Raw genomic sequence first — 18,070 nt, 5'->3', positions numbered from 1 at the left:
ATCGGACAGTTTAACAAATTTCCTGCTTGCAGCTAAATGCACACGCCTCTTACATAAGAGTGTACAATAGGTTACAAACAGGAAGGATTCGTTATTCAGTGTGGCATATGTCTGCATGTGGTTGTGTGTATTTCAAACTACTACTACAAAGACACAGTACTGACGAATACTTAATAATCTAAAGTATTAACTGAAGTGCACGTTGTAGTTCTTTTGTTGCTTTTTACTGCTTCAGTTTTCCACCATTCCCACAATTTTACTTAAAAGTATTATTATTAAAACTACTTCCGCTACTACAACCACCACAACTACCACTACTCTCTAATTCACACTGAATTAAAAAGCAAACATTACACCAGATGATACGGCAGTAAAGTTATTACTATAAATTAAACACTTGGACACGCTGGATCCTCTGCACTTTATTCAATGATGAACTTAAGCTTGTGGTATTTTTATGTCCTCTACGTGGATATTACAACATGTTGGGATGAAACTCTTTGTATGAACCACCAAAGTTGATTCATAATCTGTAGGATTGTACAGCATGCTTTGTGTGAGTGCTGTGTGTTAACCGTGAGAAGGATTGTGACTTTGGAGCTTGCAGATTACAACACTAACGGTATACAGCGGTGGTAATTGGTCCCATATGAAAGTATACAATGTGTAATAATGTATACAGAGTACTTACACTACAGGAAAGTCAAAACTATCATACATAAATACACATGATAGCCAAAGAAATACACAGAATATTCAACAACAGACTGGGAAATTCAAGCGTCCCAGAGTCATCGGGTAGCAGAGGACAAACAGCAGCTAAACTTCAGTTAAATATTATGTTTTTTTTAAATCTACAATACACACTGTTAGCTGTGGAAGAGACGCCCCGTCGCGCATCTGTACTGCATCTGTACTGTGGACAATATTATACAGTAACTCAAGCAGAGTTACAGAGCTTCTGACAGCTGAAGAGACATCAGAAATAATATAAATACCATTTTAGTGGTGTGATGTTTCATGCAGGAGGCAAAAATATGTTCATCATAAATGTAGTAATACAGATGACATGTAGATCCTATTTATTGAGCGAACTATATAAGCTACAGTAAATGACTTTAAAGGGGTAATCCACCATTAGAGACGTTTTCTGGCACATTTTTAGTTCAGCATTATCGCCAAGATAAAAGTTCACCCTGAACGGATTTTGGCTAAATGTGTTTTCAGACTCCAGACAAACCAAAGTTTAGAGAGGGTTTAATTCAACCCGTTCTCACCCCAAGGCATCACTTTCTAACGCCCTGGGTACCCTTCATTTTTGTACATGTAGGGCTCCGCGGTCAAGTTAGCAAGAATAAATACACAACATCCGGTTAGACTTTCAAAATAAAACTAGTGGTTAACATGGCAGTTTGCTTAAGTTTAGGAAAAGATCATGGTTTGGCTTAAAGTAACTTACCTAACTTACATAATATCAATAACCACGTTGACTTTTTGTTTCACAAGGGAAAGAAACACTGGTCTCCTGGTTTAAAGTCCAGTTTTTGTCCCACCCGTCCACCCCAAACGTCTCCTTACTCTGACTTTTCTGTTATTTATAGTAGTACTATTAGCATTGAACAATGGCGCTAAGGGGTGCCATGGTCGTTGGTACAAAGACGTCGAAAGACGTGACAAAGCGTTGCTATTTGACGCTCTGGAGATGAGAATAGGCTGTGTAATTGTATATAATGTTATAAAGTCAAAGCAAATATTGCGGTGAAAAAGCACAAGTTGAAAATGTTTCTGCTTCAGTTAAAAAGTCAAGCTAACGCCAAAGCTGTTTGACTCTGATAGACCAGAGGAAAATAACAGTGTGTTCAGGTTCGGATACCCAGGTTTCCAACCAACTTTAGATAAAAACACGCCAGCTCCCGCATGACAAAAGCCTTGATGGCCGCGGTCCAATAAAAAACTGCGAAATCTGACAGCTACAGTAGCTTGTAAAATAGCGCCATGCACTGAATTTGATGAATTCATTGTTTATCAGACCCCAAATTAGATGAGAATTAGCCAGCTAGCATGCTATTACTGTATGTTGAGTGTGTGTCTGGTGTTTATGGGAAACTTTAACTCTGAACGACTACGACTTAACAGTTTGAGGCTGTATTAGCTAGCTAGCTTATTTAGAAAGTTATAAATAAAGCCAATATCTGTAATGTCGTACATTGAAGAAACATTGCATTTGTTAAATGATGTCTGGTGAAAATTTGTTTTGTACTCAGTCTGAACACACCTGAAGTTCTCAAATCATTCTCAGATAATGTGACGCCTAAATGGTGATGAAGAAGATTTCGGAGCAGGGCTAGCTAGCAAACTCTACCTGAACCAGAACTAGCTAAACCAGGGCTAGCTGACAACCATAGCTAAATTCTAAGTGTGGGAAATAATAGTTTGACCAACTATCTATGGATTTAAATCAGTGTCGGTTATCCCTGGTTCCAAACAAGTTAAAGTCTTCTGGTTGTAGAATTAGCTCCCTAAACCAGATCTATACTTAGCTCTGGTTCTAAAGTACAGTTAGCTCTGAGCTAAGTCACGCATGCCTTCACAAATGCCATGATGTAAAACAAATAATTCTCAGGGCACGTCCATATGTACACATTAGCATATCTAAAAACAGTACAAACAGTAGAAAATACAAAAATAACAAAACATAAATACATCGTAAAGGCATCTTAACAGAATAATAAGAGTATAATAATATTTATGTTGCTGTTGACAGTGTGGGTGAGCAGTAAGAAGAGAAAAAAATTTTGTTTTTGCTCCTTAATTCATGTGAAAAATAAACTCAAATTTAGAACAATAAACAGAAAAATAAAATACGGATTTTACAAAAGTGCAAGAAATAAAGTGCGTAAGGATTACTAAATGGTAATAAGTTAACTTACTGCAGTTACACAAACGAGCAGTTAGGTTTGTCACATACATACATGTAGAAATCTAAGATTTTACAACTTGGCATTTATAAAATCAGCCATTCAAAAAAAAAACATTTTAAATGTCCAGTGAATGTAACTATGAATTAACAGTCACTTTGTTATAAAAACAACAAAACAATAACAAATAGAAATAAAATTTAAGAAAAACGGTGACAGTTCAATTCAGTCCTAAGTCATTATCTCACCAATTCCTCCTGTTTCTTTTGTTTATAAACATGTCACACCAAACTCTATTAAAAAATCTGACATTTTAAAAATGTTCTACTACAACTACTACTTCTATTATTATTATGTATATACCTTGTAAATATTAACATATAAATATAAATGATAAGGATCCACTTGTCAGACGGCATGTCTCATACACCAAGCGTCACGTTTGGAATTAATTCAAAATTAAAGAACTAATTTTCAGCGTCTCTAACACCTGGTCGATGGCGAGCAGGTTGGGCCAGGTTTGTTACACTAAAATAAAGTGCTGTGGATCATTTATAAACTGAATTTACTAGACCAACTCTGCACGTTGGCGACCCTAAAAGTGTCCACCAGAGGTAACTGCTGCTCTCAACGGCTGCATTATAATGAGACAGAGTTTACAGAAAAGTCTGAATAAGAACATCTTTAAATCCCAATTTGGTTACTTTCCAACACACTGATAGAAGTTGTTAGACAAGCATTTAATTTGAAGCATACCTCGACCTTTAAATTGTACGACTGGACCTAATGAACCGGCAGCTCACTGTGCTACGCCTACAATCCAACTGACTCAGGATGGATCGTTGACTAACACAACACAACATGTAAATAAGACAGCTTTGGAGTTGTTCGAAGGCCTATTTTGTCTGATGGATCAACTCTGTCCTTCACCTTCTTTCTTCTGACAGTTCAGTCTGATCTTTCTTTACCTTCTGAGGTTACCTGAGGAGGTTGTTCGTGGCCGAGGTTAGACAGGCGAAAAGGCTGATGGTTTCTTCTCCTTTCTCCAGATGGTCTGTCCTTGCAGCCCTAACATGGCGGTTGAGACTGCTTCATAAAAAAAAGTGCAAATTAGATGAATAGAGACCCTCCAACAGTAATGTCGTCAATCTGTTGATACATCTGAGCTAAACACGTTGTCAACAGGAGGCATCATGAGCTGACTGCATAGCTAGAGTAAAAGTTTAAAGCAAAACCGGCTCCTCAAATGATATAAACCGCTGTACAAAGACACAGAAAACAAAGCATTTCTTAGACAAGCGTGACTGTTACTATTGTAATTGCACAAGGTGTCCTTGATATGGTTTGTTAATTCCCTACAACACTAACTTTTAAAGTGCTTTAGAAAATATGACTGCTGACTTGCCCCAATCCTCTCTGATGACACTGACTAGCCACTGAGCACTTCAGCTAGCCACAAGCTGAATCACAGCAGGCGCCTAAATTTCCACCTGCAAGGAGCTTCCTTAACCTCACTATCAACTCAAAGAGATTTTAAAGTCTCGGTCCAATTCAGTCCTCAGGTAAGTTTTAAGGCCATACACACAAGCAGCTGGCCATATCCGCCAGCCACAAGACTAGTTGCAACAGGAGTCGTTTAGAAGTCAGGGAATGTGCTCACTTCACCAGCAATGGGAGGGGTGTCTGCATTTTGAACGTCTTGGGTCAGCGCTACACCTGCCACCCACTAGCCACTAGAGCCCGACCGATTGGCCGCTTTGCAGATATTATCGGCCGATATAAGCTACTTGCAGATGTATCTGCATCGGCGTTTGTAACAGCCGATATGACTATTAAAAAAGAGAAAAAGACAGTCGGCTCCTTCCCTCAGATCATGAGTGTTGCATAGTTTGCCCACCAGAGGGAGCGTTGCAGCTCCTCTGTTAACAACACTGCAGCACCACAGAACAGCTGATCAGCTGACCGCAGTCTACCGCTGACAAACATGAATGTAGATTTGTTTCTGAAACAGTTTGGCAGTTCTAGCGACCGGACCTCTCATTTCTCTCCAATTTATTTCTTTTCTAACAACGCCAACAGCAGCTAATGCTGCTTGTTGCTAAGTTAGCCACAAAGCTAACGCCGTGTTTATCAGTGGAGGAGGCTAACATTAATGAGCAATCAAACTGTAGTGTCTCTAGTTACCGTCGGCGTATCAGAAATGATAAAACGTGAGCTGAGTATCTAACACAGGTCCTCGTTGTAGACAGTCATGTAGAATTAGATTAATTAAATGGCAGCGTTTCCACTGTATCATGGAGCCAGAAGTGTGTTAGGAAATCATTTCTGTAGCTTTGGATAGAATTAACAGGAGTGCAGGTGAAAAACTAGATGTTATTGTGGCAGGTTATATGTAAGGTAATAACTACTGCATAATTATTTGCATTATTTGTGTAGGAGAGCCCTGTTTATCGTTATTATGTTATGCGTTTCTTAAAATAAGGGGAAAAGAATATCGGCCGATATCAGGCGATTTTAAAATCCTCAAATATCGAAATCTCATATCGGTCGGGCTCTACTAGCCACACCCACTAGCCACTATGAGTTACAGTCCAAATATCTACTAAAAAGGGACTTCCGTTGCTTTACCACCAAGGTAGGGTCACCTATACCTATGAACATCTGACCATATCCACAAGCCACAAGACTACTTGCTACAGGAGCCTGAGGTTGGAGAATTCCCTCAGTTCACCACCAACATAAATATATTTTTGGACATCATGGGCATTTGCACTAAACATGGTTGAAAGTCCGAGGTCAAATGGTCACAGGACTGGGCTTTTCAGCAGCAATCCTTCAAAAAGTGTCCAGCTCAATCAAGAAAATGTGGCTACAACAAGGAATCCAAATCTCCTTTTTGAAATCTCATAAACAGTTCCTGTTTGATTTCATGTCCGGTGACTTCTGTCAAAATGTAATCAATGCTGTGGCCTGGGAGCATTTTGCAGTGAGTCATTTCCTATGCCTCCAATTTATCGTTAGGTTCAGGTTAGTGCTGGGGAGGCTGAATGGTGCGGCAGACAGTGATCTTCATTTTCCACAACAAAAGAGAAGGAAGACAAAGAATTGAACAAAATGAATCTGCTCTCCTTTAAGAAAATAAAAGGAAACTTTTAATCAAACAGCTTTAGAAGCAGGTCAGTCCATCAGGCTCGGACGTTGTGGTGGCCGTGGCTCCATCTCCTACCAAAAAAACAGCCATGCTGGATTTTGACTGATTGATTTTTGGGATGCCAATGCTTCCTGCTCTAAAAAGACCAGAAGAGAAATGGGTCTGGCTGTTGCTACTGCCACTGGTGTTGAACTCAAAGTCCGGGTCGAGAGCTGTGTCTGTGGAAACAACCAATGAGGCTGGACGCCATTTTTTCAGGGTGTATGGAGTCTTGACACGCCGTTTTATTTTCTCTCCTGAAGCGCTCAGACTGCCGTTTTCTGTCAGAGAAACATCATCTGTAGAAGAGACGAGAGGAAAAAACATAATCAGAAAACAAATCTGTATATTTATACCTTTAGAGAATTAAGATCACGGGTGGTGTCAAACACATATTGGTTTAGGAGCTTGTACTTTCTCTGCAGACCTCTACGTCTAGTTTAGACTAAATTTGATGCCGCAACAAAGCTAATATGATAACTGCCTCCCCTTTGGACTCTTTGTCTCTCTGTTCCTTCAAAGGTCAACACTGACTTGATGGCCTGCAATTGGTCACCAAGGCAAATCTGCACATTCCTGAAAGCTGTGTGTGGATGTTTTTGCAAAGGAATGCCCTGATCTCAACAATCCAACCAACATTTCTTAGATGGCTGGTCTGACTGAGCACAAAGAGCACTGCGACATTAAGCCGCCCGCTATGGGCAACACTCATCCAGTGTTGGGCATCTATTGACGGCCATCAGCCATAACTTGAGTTTCCAGCACCATTCGGCTGATTGAAAACTTTTTCTGGTTGTTGAGCCAAGTGAATATCACGCCTTCTTCTCACATCTTAACTCACCTGAGGAGATGCAGGATGAGGACAGATCCAGGGAACAAGGGCGTTCAGGCCTCTTGGCTTTGGCCGGGCCCATCTGGGGCCGCAGCAGACCTAGAGTTTGTGGACCTAAGGCTGGCCTTTGTAGAGCTGCAGGTTCTGGAGTTGAGGCTTCTGCAAGAGCTGTGGTTTCTGAATCTCGAGATTCCAAAGCTGGAGTTTCTGGAGCTGGATATTCTGAGGCTGGAACCTCTAAAGGTGAAGGTTTTGGATTCACAACTGGAGCTTCCAAGACTGGAGCTTTTAGGACATGTATATCCGGAGAAAGGGTTAGGGCATCCAAAACTAGGGGGTTTGAGGATGAGGTTGAGGTTCCCCTGGCTGGGTCTTGTGCTTGTGGAGCTGGGGTTCCTGTGGCCTGTGGAACTAGCACTCCTGGAGCTTTTGCTGAGCTTGGAGCTGAGCCAGGATCTGGATCTCTGCAGCCTGGGAGTAGTGCAGCTGGGTGGACCAGTTGAGCCTCTGGGCTTCTGGCGGGCCGAGGGGTCAATTCTGGTTCTGCAAAAAGGGCTCTCTGGACACATGGGCCTGTATCTGAGCTTTGACTTCCATCCTGGTCGGTGGGAGGGCCCTGTGGTGTTGGGGCAGGGCCAGGTGTAGCTAGTCCTGCTGGACCAGAAAGCAGAATTCTATTTTCCAGCTTTGACACTGGAGCAGTAGCCGGGGATCCACTGACCTGCTGACTTGCCAGGTGTGACTCTGGTTTAGGACTGTTGACCTCTGAACTAATTTTCCTTTCAGGTTCAACCTCTACACCCCGGATGTTGACATCTGATCCCAACCCAATCCTATTGTTGTTGTTGTTGGAGTTTGAGCCTCGACCCGTCAGGACATTTCCGGGTCGTGGCTGATGAGAATGCAGATGAGGAAGGGGTTCGCTCTCAGCGGGCGGCTGTTCTCTCCTCAGCAGTGGTTCATGTTCATCAGGACTGGAGTTGAGGAGGTTCATCCCCTCTACTTCGATTATCCCTCCCTCCATCTTGTCCTCCTCCTCCAGTTGCGGCCCTGCAGGATTGGTTCGACCTCCGCCTATCATCCCATTTGTCACCAGGGTGGGGACGCCCGCACTGTAGCTGTTGGCGACCATTCTAAGTTGGACTTGTTTCCCACTTGAAACGCCGCCTCTCGTGTTGTTGGTCACCGCGTTTACCAGGTGGGGCTCTACAGCTGTGGCAACTGTCACCGTGTTCATCTTAGCAACACCTGTTTCCACCTGAAATACAGCACATTCTGGATTAGTGAGGCAATTCAAATATCAATGTTGTAATAAGTTTCACACTGAGGACCTGAACTTGACCAATTCGTTGTATAGTTTCTGTTGGTAACCCAAACTTTAGGCTACAAATAGCACTAGGCTAGCTTGACCTTGTTTTACAGAAATTATTGAGCGTGAGGGAAACCCACGGTTCAGAGTTCACACTTGAAAATCAGAAGCTCAGGAAAGGAGCTTCACATGGATCAGATTTGGAGCAAAAGGCCTCCTTTCCAACTTTCTTATCAGAAATATAGCAATGCTACACTGGAACCTGAATGGAGTTTAACCAAAGCTCTTCAGACTATGACAACGTAAATTGCTACTATGAAAAGTTAGGAACAACGCGGATGATGAGTTCTAGTTAGGTGAACATCTCTAGGACTACAAAAATCCAACTTGATGCAGACACATGAGGGACTAAACCCCTGCAAACACAACTAAGTTAATGAAGTCGGAGATTCACCAGCTCCTACAACCACGGATTACAGTAACCGCGTTGCGTAATTAGGATACAAAAATAAAGTAACTGTATTCAGTTACAGTACAGAGAATGAAGACGTAATCAGATTACAGGTACATTTTGTAAAAATGAGGATTACTCACAGGGATTACTTGAAGAAAGTGATATTTTCTATTTACGCTCCCCACAATCATTCCCCGCCAGGTCCCCTCGCCCCTGGCAGGAAAACCTCCAGTGCTTGAGTAAAGGTGTAAACCTGAACACACACTCTTGTGCTCCGAGTTCATAGTATAGCTAATTTGGCCATTAGCTGCAGGCTAACTGAGTTTATTAGATAATGGCAGCTAGCTAGCAGCAGTTAGCTGACTTGCAACAGCAACAAGTAAAGCTTAAAAAGGAACTCTGTAAATCACAGAGTTGAGGCAGAGCAGCTGGGGAACATCAGAGATAAGACCAGGAAATATTTTCCATCAAATACGATCCAGTTTAAGTAAAATCAGTGAATAAAGTTGTGCTTTGTTCAGTAATCAGTGGAGCCCGGTCCCAGAAACACTATTTTTCAGCAGCATCATAAAAATTAAGAAAGCTTTTCATTGGACACTAAATGAATCCAGGCCCCCCAGAGCAGGATGATTCATCAACATTTTAAAATCGTTTTCCAGGAAAGGACACACTCTAAAATACAAAACAACATTTTATGTCACTGATGGTCCAGATCCTGCCATATGCCGTACAGGCCCAGTGCAAGGCATCGTATAAAAACATTTAAACATCGATTTTCATTTAACGGGAATGGGATATTTTATAATTATATTTCTTTAAAAATACACTGAGCAGACCAGGCATCTTTGTTACTCTCGTCTTTATTTGTGTTTTTGGTATTGAAGTAATCCAAAAGTAACTAAAAGTAATCAGATTACATTCCTTTTGTTTTCCGGTACTTGGATTAAGTTACTGATTACATTTTTTAAGAAGTAATTAGTAATAGTACCGGATTACATTTTTAAAGTAACCCTCCCTCCCTGCCTACAACTTAGAGGGCCTGCTTCCCTCACACAATCACGGAGATTTTTCACAACTTCAGTGATGGCTAGAAAATAACAGATGAAGCAAGACGACTAAAAGGCATCCGATACGACCTCCAGAACTTTGGTTTCTTTAAAGACAGATTTTGGGTGGAGGATAAGTCTTTTCCCCCGATCAGATCAGATCCTACTGACCTGTCTGTGGTTCGACTTGAGCTTTCCTAGCTTAAGTCGGGAAGGGACCGAGGCGGTCTCCTTGGTTTGGGAGAGAAGGTGGAGGCTAGTGGGCCTCTGGGGCAGGTTCTGCTGTTTGGGGAGGGGGTGGATTGAGGCTGAGAGAGGGGCATCAACCCCACCGACACTCCCCTGTTCACCTTGATTGTTAGCCTAGAGGAATCACAGGAGCAGATCTCAGGTTACTACGTACATTCAATCGCAGCCACACAAGCAATTCACAGAGGTTTAAGAAGTACTGAACCCGCGAGTAGTCGCGTATTCAGTATCAGTATCAGTGTGTATTAAGAGTAGTACCTCTGCAGTTTGTAGGATTTGAAGGTGCAGCAGGTTGGTAGTTTGTCGCTCTGTTGAACCAAACTGTTTCTGTGAATGTTCCATCAAGTTTTCATCCGAACTGTCCCTCAAGTTCTTATCAACCTGTAGAGACAGAAACAGATGTTGGCAGATGTTAGTGGGGTGTGTAGACTGATGTGGTCTGAAGAGAAAAAAGCAAAAATATCAAACCTCTTTGGGGTTGAGTTTGGTGGCCTCCAGGTCTTCCTCTGTCAGCTGCAGGCAGACTGGCACACTGGGCACAGCGCCACCTGGAGGACAGCAGGGGCAGTTACAGCACGTTAATGAGGACACTTCAATTCAGATCCATCTCAAAATGCTAATTACATCAACTTTATATCTGCCCACACTGGCTTTTCCTTTGCATTCTGCTGGAATGAACAGATGTCAGTCCATGTATGAGACCAGGATGTTGACAGGTTTTTATTTCCATTAGTTTGGTATTTGGTTGAAAACAGGTGCCTGTGGGCTGTAAGACTAGGTGTTCAAACTCAAATACAAATAATTTTTTATCAATAAATGAGAATATATGTTCTAATTGTTTGTGTACTTCTTTGGTAAAAACAGTGATCACTAAAAACAAAAAATAAAGACTTTGGTAATTTCCTTGTAATAACGTCCCCTGCATTAGTGTTCGTGTGAGTTTTAGGTTGTGGCCGATGACGGCAGCACCGTTCATCACCAAGTACTGGGATTTCATATTAATCTGTGTGGGCCGACACTAAATAGATATACTCTAATAATATACAAAAACTATAGTGAAACTGACCTCTTGTTAGTCTGCCGGAACTACACTGAACAAAATTATAAAGGCAACACTTTTGTTTTTACCCCCATTCATCATGAGCTGAACTCAAAGATCTAAGACTTTCTCTATGTACACAAAAGGCCTATTTCTCTAAAATATTGTTCACAAATCTGTGTTAGTGAGCACTTCTCCTTTGCTGAGATAATCCATCCACCTCACAGGTGTGGCACATCAAGATGATGATCAGACAGCATGGGTACTGCACAGGTGTGCAGTATATCATTAACATTGTTCTTCAATTCCATATTTATTATATTTCTACATTTATTTATGTTGACTGTATGTTTGTCTGCGTGTAGCACCTTATCACCACAGCAAAGTCTAGCCTCAAAGTCTGTAAAACACTACTTGGCAATAAAGCTCCTTCTGATTCTGATTCTTCTAAGGCTTTTTATTGTGGCCAGCCTAAGGCCTTTTATTGTGGCCAGCCTAAGGCACACCTGTGCAGTACCCATGCTGTCTGATCAGCATGTTGATATGCCACACCTGTGAGGTGGATGGATTATCTAAGTGCTCACTAACACAGATTTTGACAGATTGGTGAACAATATTTGAGAGAAATAGGCCTTTTGTGTACATAGACAAAGTCTTAGATCTCTGAGCTCATGATGAATGGGCGCAAAAACAAAAACGGTTGCCTTTATAATTTTGTTCAGTGTAGTTCCGGCAGACTAACAAGAGGTCAGTTTCACTATAGTTTTTGTTTCTTGACGCAAAAAGTGGAGAATTCAAATTTCAGTTGCTGCATGTATCGTGTGCTTTCTGAGACATATCAACACATTATAGTGTTACTGTGTGAGAGACTCACCGGTGTGTTCAGACTCGGAGATGCTGCAGAGGACGGTGGCCTGCGGCAGGAGAGCTGTGGTCGACACATTGCTGTCTGAAGTGAACGAGCGAGCCTGACTCTGACAGACAAACAGAGGGAGAGAGAGAGATCAATAAATATCATAAAGAAAGTATTTGTTTTTAATTTCCCACTCTCTGAACTTTACTTGAGCCTGCTGCCGTTCGTAGTTGATGGAGTTTCTGTTCTTTTCAACTGCTTCGGCTCCACTCGTGGTCGTGTTGACGACTGATGCTTGGTGGCCGTCTCCCTGGAGATTCTTGACCACGCCCACTTGGAGATCCTCCATGTAGGAGGAGGCGGAGCCAATGGGAGGAGGCCAGCGGCCGTGAGACAGATTCCTGAGAGAAAGAATTCAGCAACGTGAAGTCCTCTGTGTGTACATACTGCAGTGTGTGTGTACCTGTGGTTGTGTACTGCAGTGTGTGTGTACCTGTGGTTGTGTACTGAAGTGTGTGTGTACCTGTGCTTTTGTACTGCAGTGTGTGTGTACCTGTGGTTGTGTACTGAAGTGTGTGTGTACCTGTGCTTTTGTACTGCAGTGTGTGTGTACCTGTGGTTGTTTACTTCAGTGTGTGTGTACCTGTGGTTGTGTACTGCAGTGTGTGTGTACCTGTGCTTTTGTACTGCAGTGTGTGTGTACCTGTGGTTTTGTAATGCAGTGTGAGTGTACCTGTGGTTGTGTACTGTAGTATGTGTGTGTACCTGTGGTTGTGTACTGCAGTGTGAGTGTACCTGTGGTTGTGTACTGCAGTGTGTGTGTACCTGTGGTTGTGTACTGTAGTATGTGTGTGTACCTGTGGTTGTGTACTGCAGTGTGAATGTACCTGTGGTTGTGTACTGCAGTGTGAGTGTACCTGTGGTTGTGTACTGCAGTGTGAATGTACCTCTGGTTGTTTACTGCAGTGTGAGTGTACCTCTGGTTGTGTACTGTAGTATGTGTGTGTACCTGTGGTTGTGTACTGTAGTGTGTGTGTGTACCTCTGGTTGTGTACTGCAGTGTGAATGTACCTGTGGTTGTGTACTGCAGTGTGGGTGTACCTGTGGTTGTGTACTGCAGTATGTGTGTGTACCTGTGGTTGTGTACTGCAGTGTGGGTGTACCTGTGGTTTCGTACTGCAGTATGTGGGTGTACCTGTGGTTGTGTACTGCAGTATGTGGGTGTACCTGTGGTTGTGTACTGCAGTGTGGGTGTACCTGTGGTTGTGTACTGCAGTGTGGGTGTACCTGTGGTTGTGTACTGTAGTATGTGTGTGTACCTCTGGTTGTGTACTGCAGTGTGAATGTACCTGTGGTTGTTTACTGCAGTGTGAGTGTACCTCTGGTTGTGTACTGTATAGTATGTGTGTGTACCTGTGGTTGTGTACTGTAGTATGTGTGTGTACCTCTGGTTGTGTACTGCAGTGTGAATGTACCTGTGGTTGTGTACTGAAGTGTGGGTGTACCTGTGGTTGTGTACTGCAGTGTGAGTGTACCTGTGGTTGTGTACTGCAGTGTGGGTGTACCTGTGGTTGTGTACTGCAGTGTGGGTGTACCTGTGGTTGTGTACTGCAGTGTGTGTACTCAGCAGTGTGAGTTCAGCAAGTCTCTCCTCTGCACACTGAGCGGTGAGTCGAGCTTCAGCGTCCTGATCCCAGCAGTCCTCCATCGTCTCCTTCAGGGAACGCAACGCCTAAAACACACACAAATACACAAAGTCAGTGACAGAGTACTACTGTTAAGTAGTACTTTCTCTACTACAGCCCAAAATTCTTGCAATGTAAATACATTTTATCACAAGAAGTTGCAAAAAGGTTAAGAAATTGACTTGGTGCAGGTATTTTTGCTGGAGCTTCACTCCAGGAGTAAGCTCTGCCTGAGGAGACGACCTAGGGGGAAAGATCCACAGCACCAATATATCTATTGGGAACTTTATTTGTTGTAGTTGAGGATTGAAATTGATATTTGACATGGAGAATGACAAAGATTGATTAAATTTACGATCCTCCAGGTGGACGTTATGTGGAATTAAGGTGAAACTCAACAGGCTCATAGCTGCTAGTAGCTGTTAAAAACTAAATGTTTGAGTTTAAACTGTGCTGACAGGTGAGAACATTAATGCTAACCAGGTTGTTCTCCTTCCAGGCTTCAGGGAATCTGGGTCTGTATTTCTCTCTGGCAACGAGGATCTGCATCTCCTCAAAGCTGGGATGATTCCCCAACTCTGCCTGGAACGCCAGCTGGTACTCTGGTACTGCTTCATCTAAACACACATACACATCATTATCATACCGTTAGCATGATATCACGACCTGAGACCTGTTAGCTTTAGCTTCAGTCTGTTAGCATGATATCATGACCTGGGACACGTTAGCTTTAGCTTCAGTCTGTTAGCATGATATCATGACTTGGGACCTGTTAGCTTTAGCCTCAGTCTGTTAGCATGATATCACGACTTGGGACCTGTTAGCTTTAGCCTCAGTCTTTTAGCATGATATCATGACTTGGGGCCTGTTAGCTTTAGCCTCAGTAAGTTAGCGTGATATCATGACTTGGGGCCTGTTAGCTTAAGCCTCAGTCTTTTAGCATGATATCATGACTTGGGACCTGTTTGCTTTAGCTTCAGTAAGTTAGCGTGATATCACGACCTGGGACCTGTTAGCTTTAGCCTCCGTAAGTTAGCGTGATATCATGACTTGGGACCTGTTAGCTTTAGCTTCAGTCTGTTAGCATGATATCATGACTTGGGACCTGTTAGCTTTAGCTTCAGTCTGTTAGCATGATATCATGACCTGGGACACGTTAGCTTTAGCTTCAGTCTGTTAGCATGATATCATGACTTGGGACCTGTTAGCTTTAGCCTCAGTCTGTTAGCATGATATCACGACTTGGGACCTGTTAGCTTTAGCCTCAGTAAGTTAGCGTGATATCATGACTTGGGGCCTGTTAGCTTAAGCCTCAGTCTTTTAGCATGATATCATGACTTGGGGCCTGTTAGCTTTAGCCTCAGTAAGTTAGCGTGATATCACGACCTGGGACCTGTTAGCTTTAGCCTCCGTAAGTTAGCGTGATATCATGACTTGGGGCCTGTTAGCTTTAGCCTCAGTAAGTTAACATATCACAACCTGGGACCTGTTAGCTTTAGCATCAGTAAGTTAGCATGATATCATAACCTGGGACCTGTTATCTTTAGCCTCAGTAAGTTAGCATGATATCACGACCTGGGACCTATTAGCTTTAGCCTCAGTCTGTTAACATGATTTCACTACTTGGGGCCTGTTAGCTTTAGCCTCAGTAAGTTAGCATGATATCACGACCTGGGACCTATTAGCTTTAGCATCAGTAAGTTAGCATGATATCACGACCTGGGACCTATTAGCTTTAGCCTCAGTCTGTTAACATGATTTCACTACTTGGGGCCTGTTAGCTTTAGCCTCAGTAAGTTAGCATGATTTCACGACTCGGGGCCTGTTAGCTTTAGCCTCAGTAAGTTAGCATGATATCACGACTTGGGACACGTTAGCTTTAGTTTCAGTCTGTTAGCATGATATCATGACTTGGGACCTTTTTGCTTTAGCTTCAGTCTGTTAGCATTATATCACAACCTGGGACCTGTTAGCTTTAGCCTCAGTAAGTTAGTGTGATATCATGACCTGGGACCTGTTATCTTTAGCATCAGTAAGTTAGCATGATATCACGACTTGGGACCTGTTTGCTTTAGCTTCAGTCTGTTAGCATGATATCATGACTTGGGACCTGTTAGCTTTCGCCTCAGTAAGTTAGCATGATATCACGACTTGGGACACGTTAGCTTTAGTTTCAGTCATGTTAGCATGATATCATGACTTGGGACCTGTTAGCTTTAGCCTCAGTAAGTTAGCATGATATCACGACTTGGGACACGTTAGCTTTAGCCTCGGTAAGTTAGCATGATATCATGACCTGGGACCTGTTATCTTTACCATCAGTAAGTTAGCATGATATCACGACTTGGGACCTGTTATCTTTAGCATCAGTAAGTTAGCATGATATCATGACTTGGGACCTGTTTGCTTTAGCTTCAGTAAGTTATCATGAAAGTTAGCATGATATCACGACTTCGGACCTGTCAGCTTTAGCATCAGTAAGTTAGCATGATATCACGACTTGGGACACGTTAGCTTTAGTTTCAGTCTGTTAGCATGATATCATGACTTGGGACCTGTTAGCTTTGGCCTCAGTAAGTTAGCATGAAAGTTAGCATGATATCACGACTTCGGACCTGTTTGCTTTAGCTTCAGTCTGTTAGCATGATATATTGATCTGTGACCTGGGACCTGTTAGTTTTAGCCTCAGTCTGTTAGCGTGATATCATGACCTGGGACCTGTTAGCTTTAGCCTCAGTCTGCTAGCATTATATCATGACTTGGGACCTGTTATCTTTAGCCTCTGTAAGTTAGCGTGATATCATGACCTGGGACACGTTAGCTTTAGCCTCTGTAAGTTAGCATTATATCACAACCTGGGACCTGTTAGCTTTAGCGTCAGTCTGTTAGCATGAGCTCATCTAACAATGATTTTACTTTCTTTAAGACTACTACATGTTGTATCGTCTAACTGTTATTTTATTAAATGGTACGTCCTGTAAGTCCTGTTGTGTGTGTGCGCTGTGTTGCACGGTCACCTGGGAACAGGTGTGAGCACCTCCTGAAGCTCTCCCAGTAGAGCAGACCCAGAGCGTAAACATCCACCTGCTTCAACGCTGCCTCACAGTCCCGGAGATTCAGAGCTCCACCCAGAACCTCCGGAGCCATGTACCGCACTGTCCCCACCTACAAACACACATATATAATAAACACATCTGCCTTATTTTACACATGTCGTATCACCATCTCTTCACCTGGCCTGGTCACATGACCTGACCTCAGATATTGCCATGGTGTCATCGTCTCCGGGGCGACAGGGCCGGCTTCCTGTCAGCCTCATGGACAGACCGAAGTCGGCGAGGACACAGGACAAATCGGCCCGGACCAAAACGTTCCTGCTGGTCACGTCTCTGTGGGCCACCGCTGGTTTACACTGGTCTGAGTGGAGACAGAGGAGACACAGGTCTGAGTCTGACACATTGACTGAGTTAATATGCAGACTAGGATCCTGGTTTTGATCAAGATATGATGTTTACATGGAACATGAGAAACCTGGTTCTTCAGATCCCTGTTCACTCGACTCTGACAGGATCCAGGTGTCTGTGTGCAGGTGAGCCAAAATCTTCTGTCCCAACAAGGGAAACCTGGATCAGGTGTTTACATACCACAGTGTCCTGGCCAGTATATCCTCTGTTTCAGCCATTGGCTTCCTCAGGGCATCAACACTGTTAACGGCAACCCATTCAGTTAACCACAGGGTGTGCAGCAGACCGAGAAGAAATGAGGCAGTGAAGGAACACAAACGAGAGTTGTTGCAGGAACTTGCCGGTGGAACCGTGAGTCAGAGTTGGAGAGAGGAGTTTGTTGTTACGACCTATATGAGCGTTTCCCAAAATCTGCGCCTCCTACTGGTGGCGTTTGTCCATGCCTGACCGGACCTAAGTTACGTAAATCACGTGACCCGTGTCCCATGACAAAAACGTGGAGACCACAGGTTAACCACGTCCTGTAGCTGCAGGGTTAACTGGCTGACCTGCACAATAACTGACTTAGGTTTAGGCACACACCCCTGTGAAGGTTGAGTAAGAGTAAAGGGGTTTGGGGGTCTGTCAACACTAGCTAATAAAGCTAGCAAGTGCTAACGCTACCAAGCTAACATAGCAAAGTTAGCTAATGCTAACTTACAACCTCTGTAATTTCACTAAAAACATAAAATGATGTTGTTTCACACTGGAACCGAACGCCGGCCTCAGTGACCCGTCTTTCTCATGCGCTAGCGTTGTCCAGCCACTAGAGGTCGCTGCCACAGTAAACGTAAACAAGGGTAGTAAATTTGTGCTGCACAAACCACCCATATGGTTGGACAGTCTCAAATAAACTGGCCAGAGGAGAACTTTTTCACAAGCCAATTGATGTTTGAAGCTCTTACAGTTTTAATTTTGCACAATGTCCACATCTAAAGATCCCTTTCAGAGAACGCCAGTTTGAACGGCGAAACTTCGGTAGAGATGTTCTC

General features: G+C 43.1%; 1 protein-coding gene across 1 annotated transcript in view; it reads right to left on the bottom strand.

Annotated features, from left to right (window-relative positions):
- Positions 1–402: 402 nt before the first annotated feature.
- Positions 403–18,070, bottom strand: part of LOC119903610 (bone morphogenetic protein receptor type-2-like) — a 41,577-nt gene continuing 23,909 nt past the window's right edge. The window contains exons 8-18 of the mRNA XM_038719852.1: positions 16,832–16,992; positions 16,593–16,740; positions 14,056–14,192; positions 13,486–13,622; positions 12,099–12,291; positions 11,912–12,011; positions 10,467–10,546; positions 10,257–10,379; positions 9,921–10,112; positions 6,950–8,198; positions 403–6,407 (exon numbers count right to left, since the gene is read on the bottom strand). Coding sequence (XP_038575780.1) covers positions 6,085–6,407; positions 6,950–8,198; positions 9,921–10,112; positions 10,257–10,379; positions 10,467–10,546; positions 11,912–12,011; positions 12,099–12,291; positions 13,486–13,622; positions 14,056–14,192; positions 16,593–16,740; positions 16,832–16,992 — 2,843 coding nt within the window. The 3' untranslated portion in view covers positions 403–6,084. The remainder of the gene's footprint in view (positions 6,408–6,949; positions 8,199–9,920; positions 10,113–10,256; positions 10,380–10,466; positions 10,547–11,911; positions 12,012–12,098; positions 12,292–13,485; positions 13,623–14,055; positions 14,193–16,592; positions 16,741–16,831; positions 16,993–18,070) is intronic.

Source organism: Micropterus salmoides, unplaced genomic scaffold (genome assembly GCF_014851395.1).
Source record: "Micropterus salmoides isolate LMB-PRFRI ecotype aquatic unplaced genomic scaffold, ASM1485139v1 Ms_hic_scaffold_15, whole genome shotgun sequence".
In the NCBI taxonomy this organism is placed as follows: Eukaryota; Metazoa; Chordata; class Actinopteri; order Centrarchiformes; family Centrarchidae; genus Micropterus; species Micropterus salmoides.
This window is presented reverse-complemented; position numbering and strand designations above follow the sequence as displayed.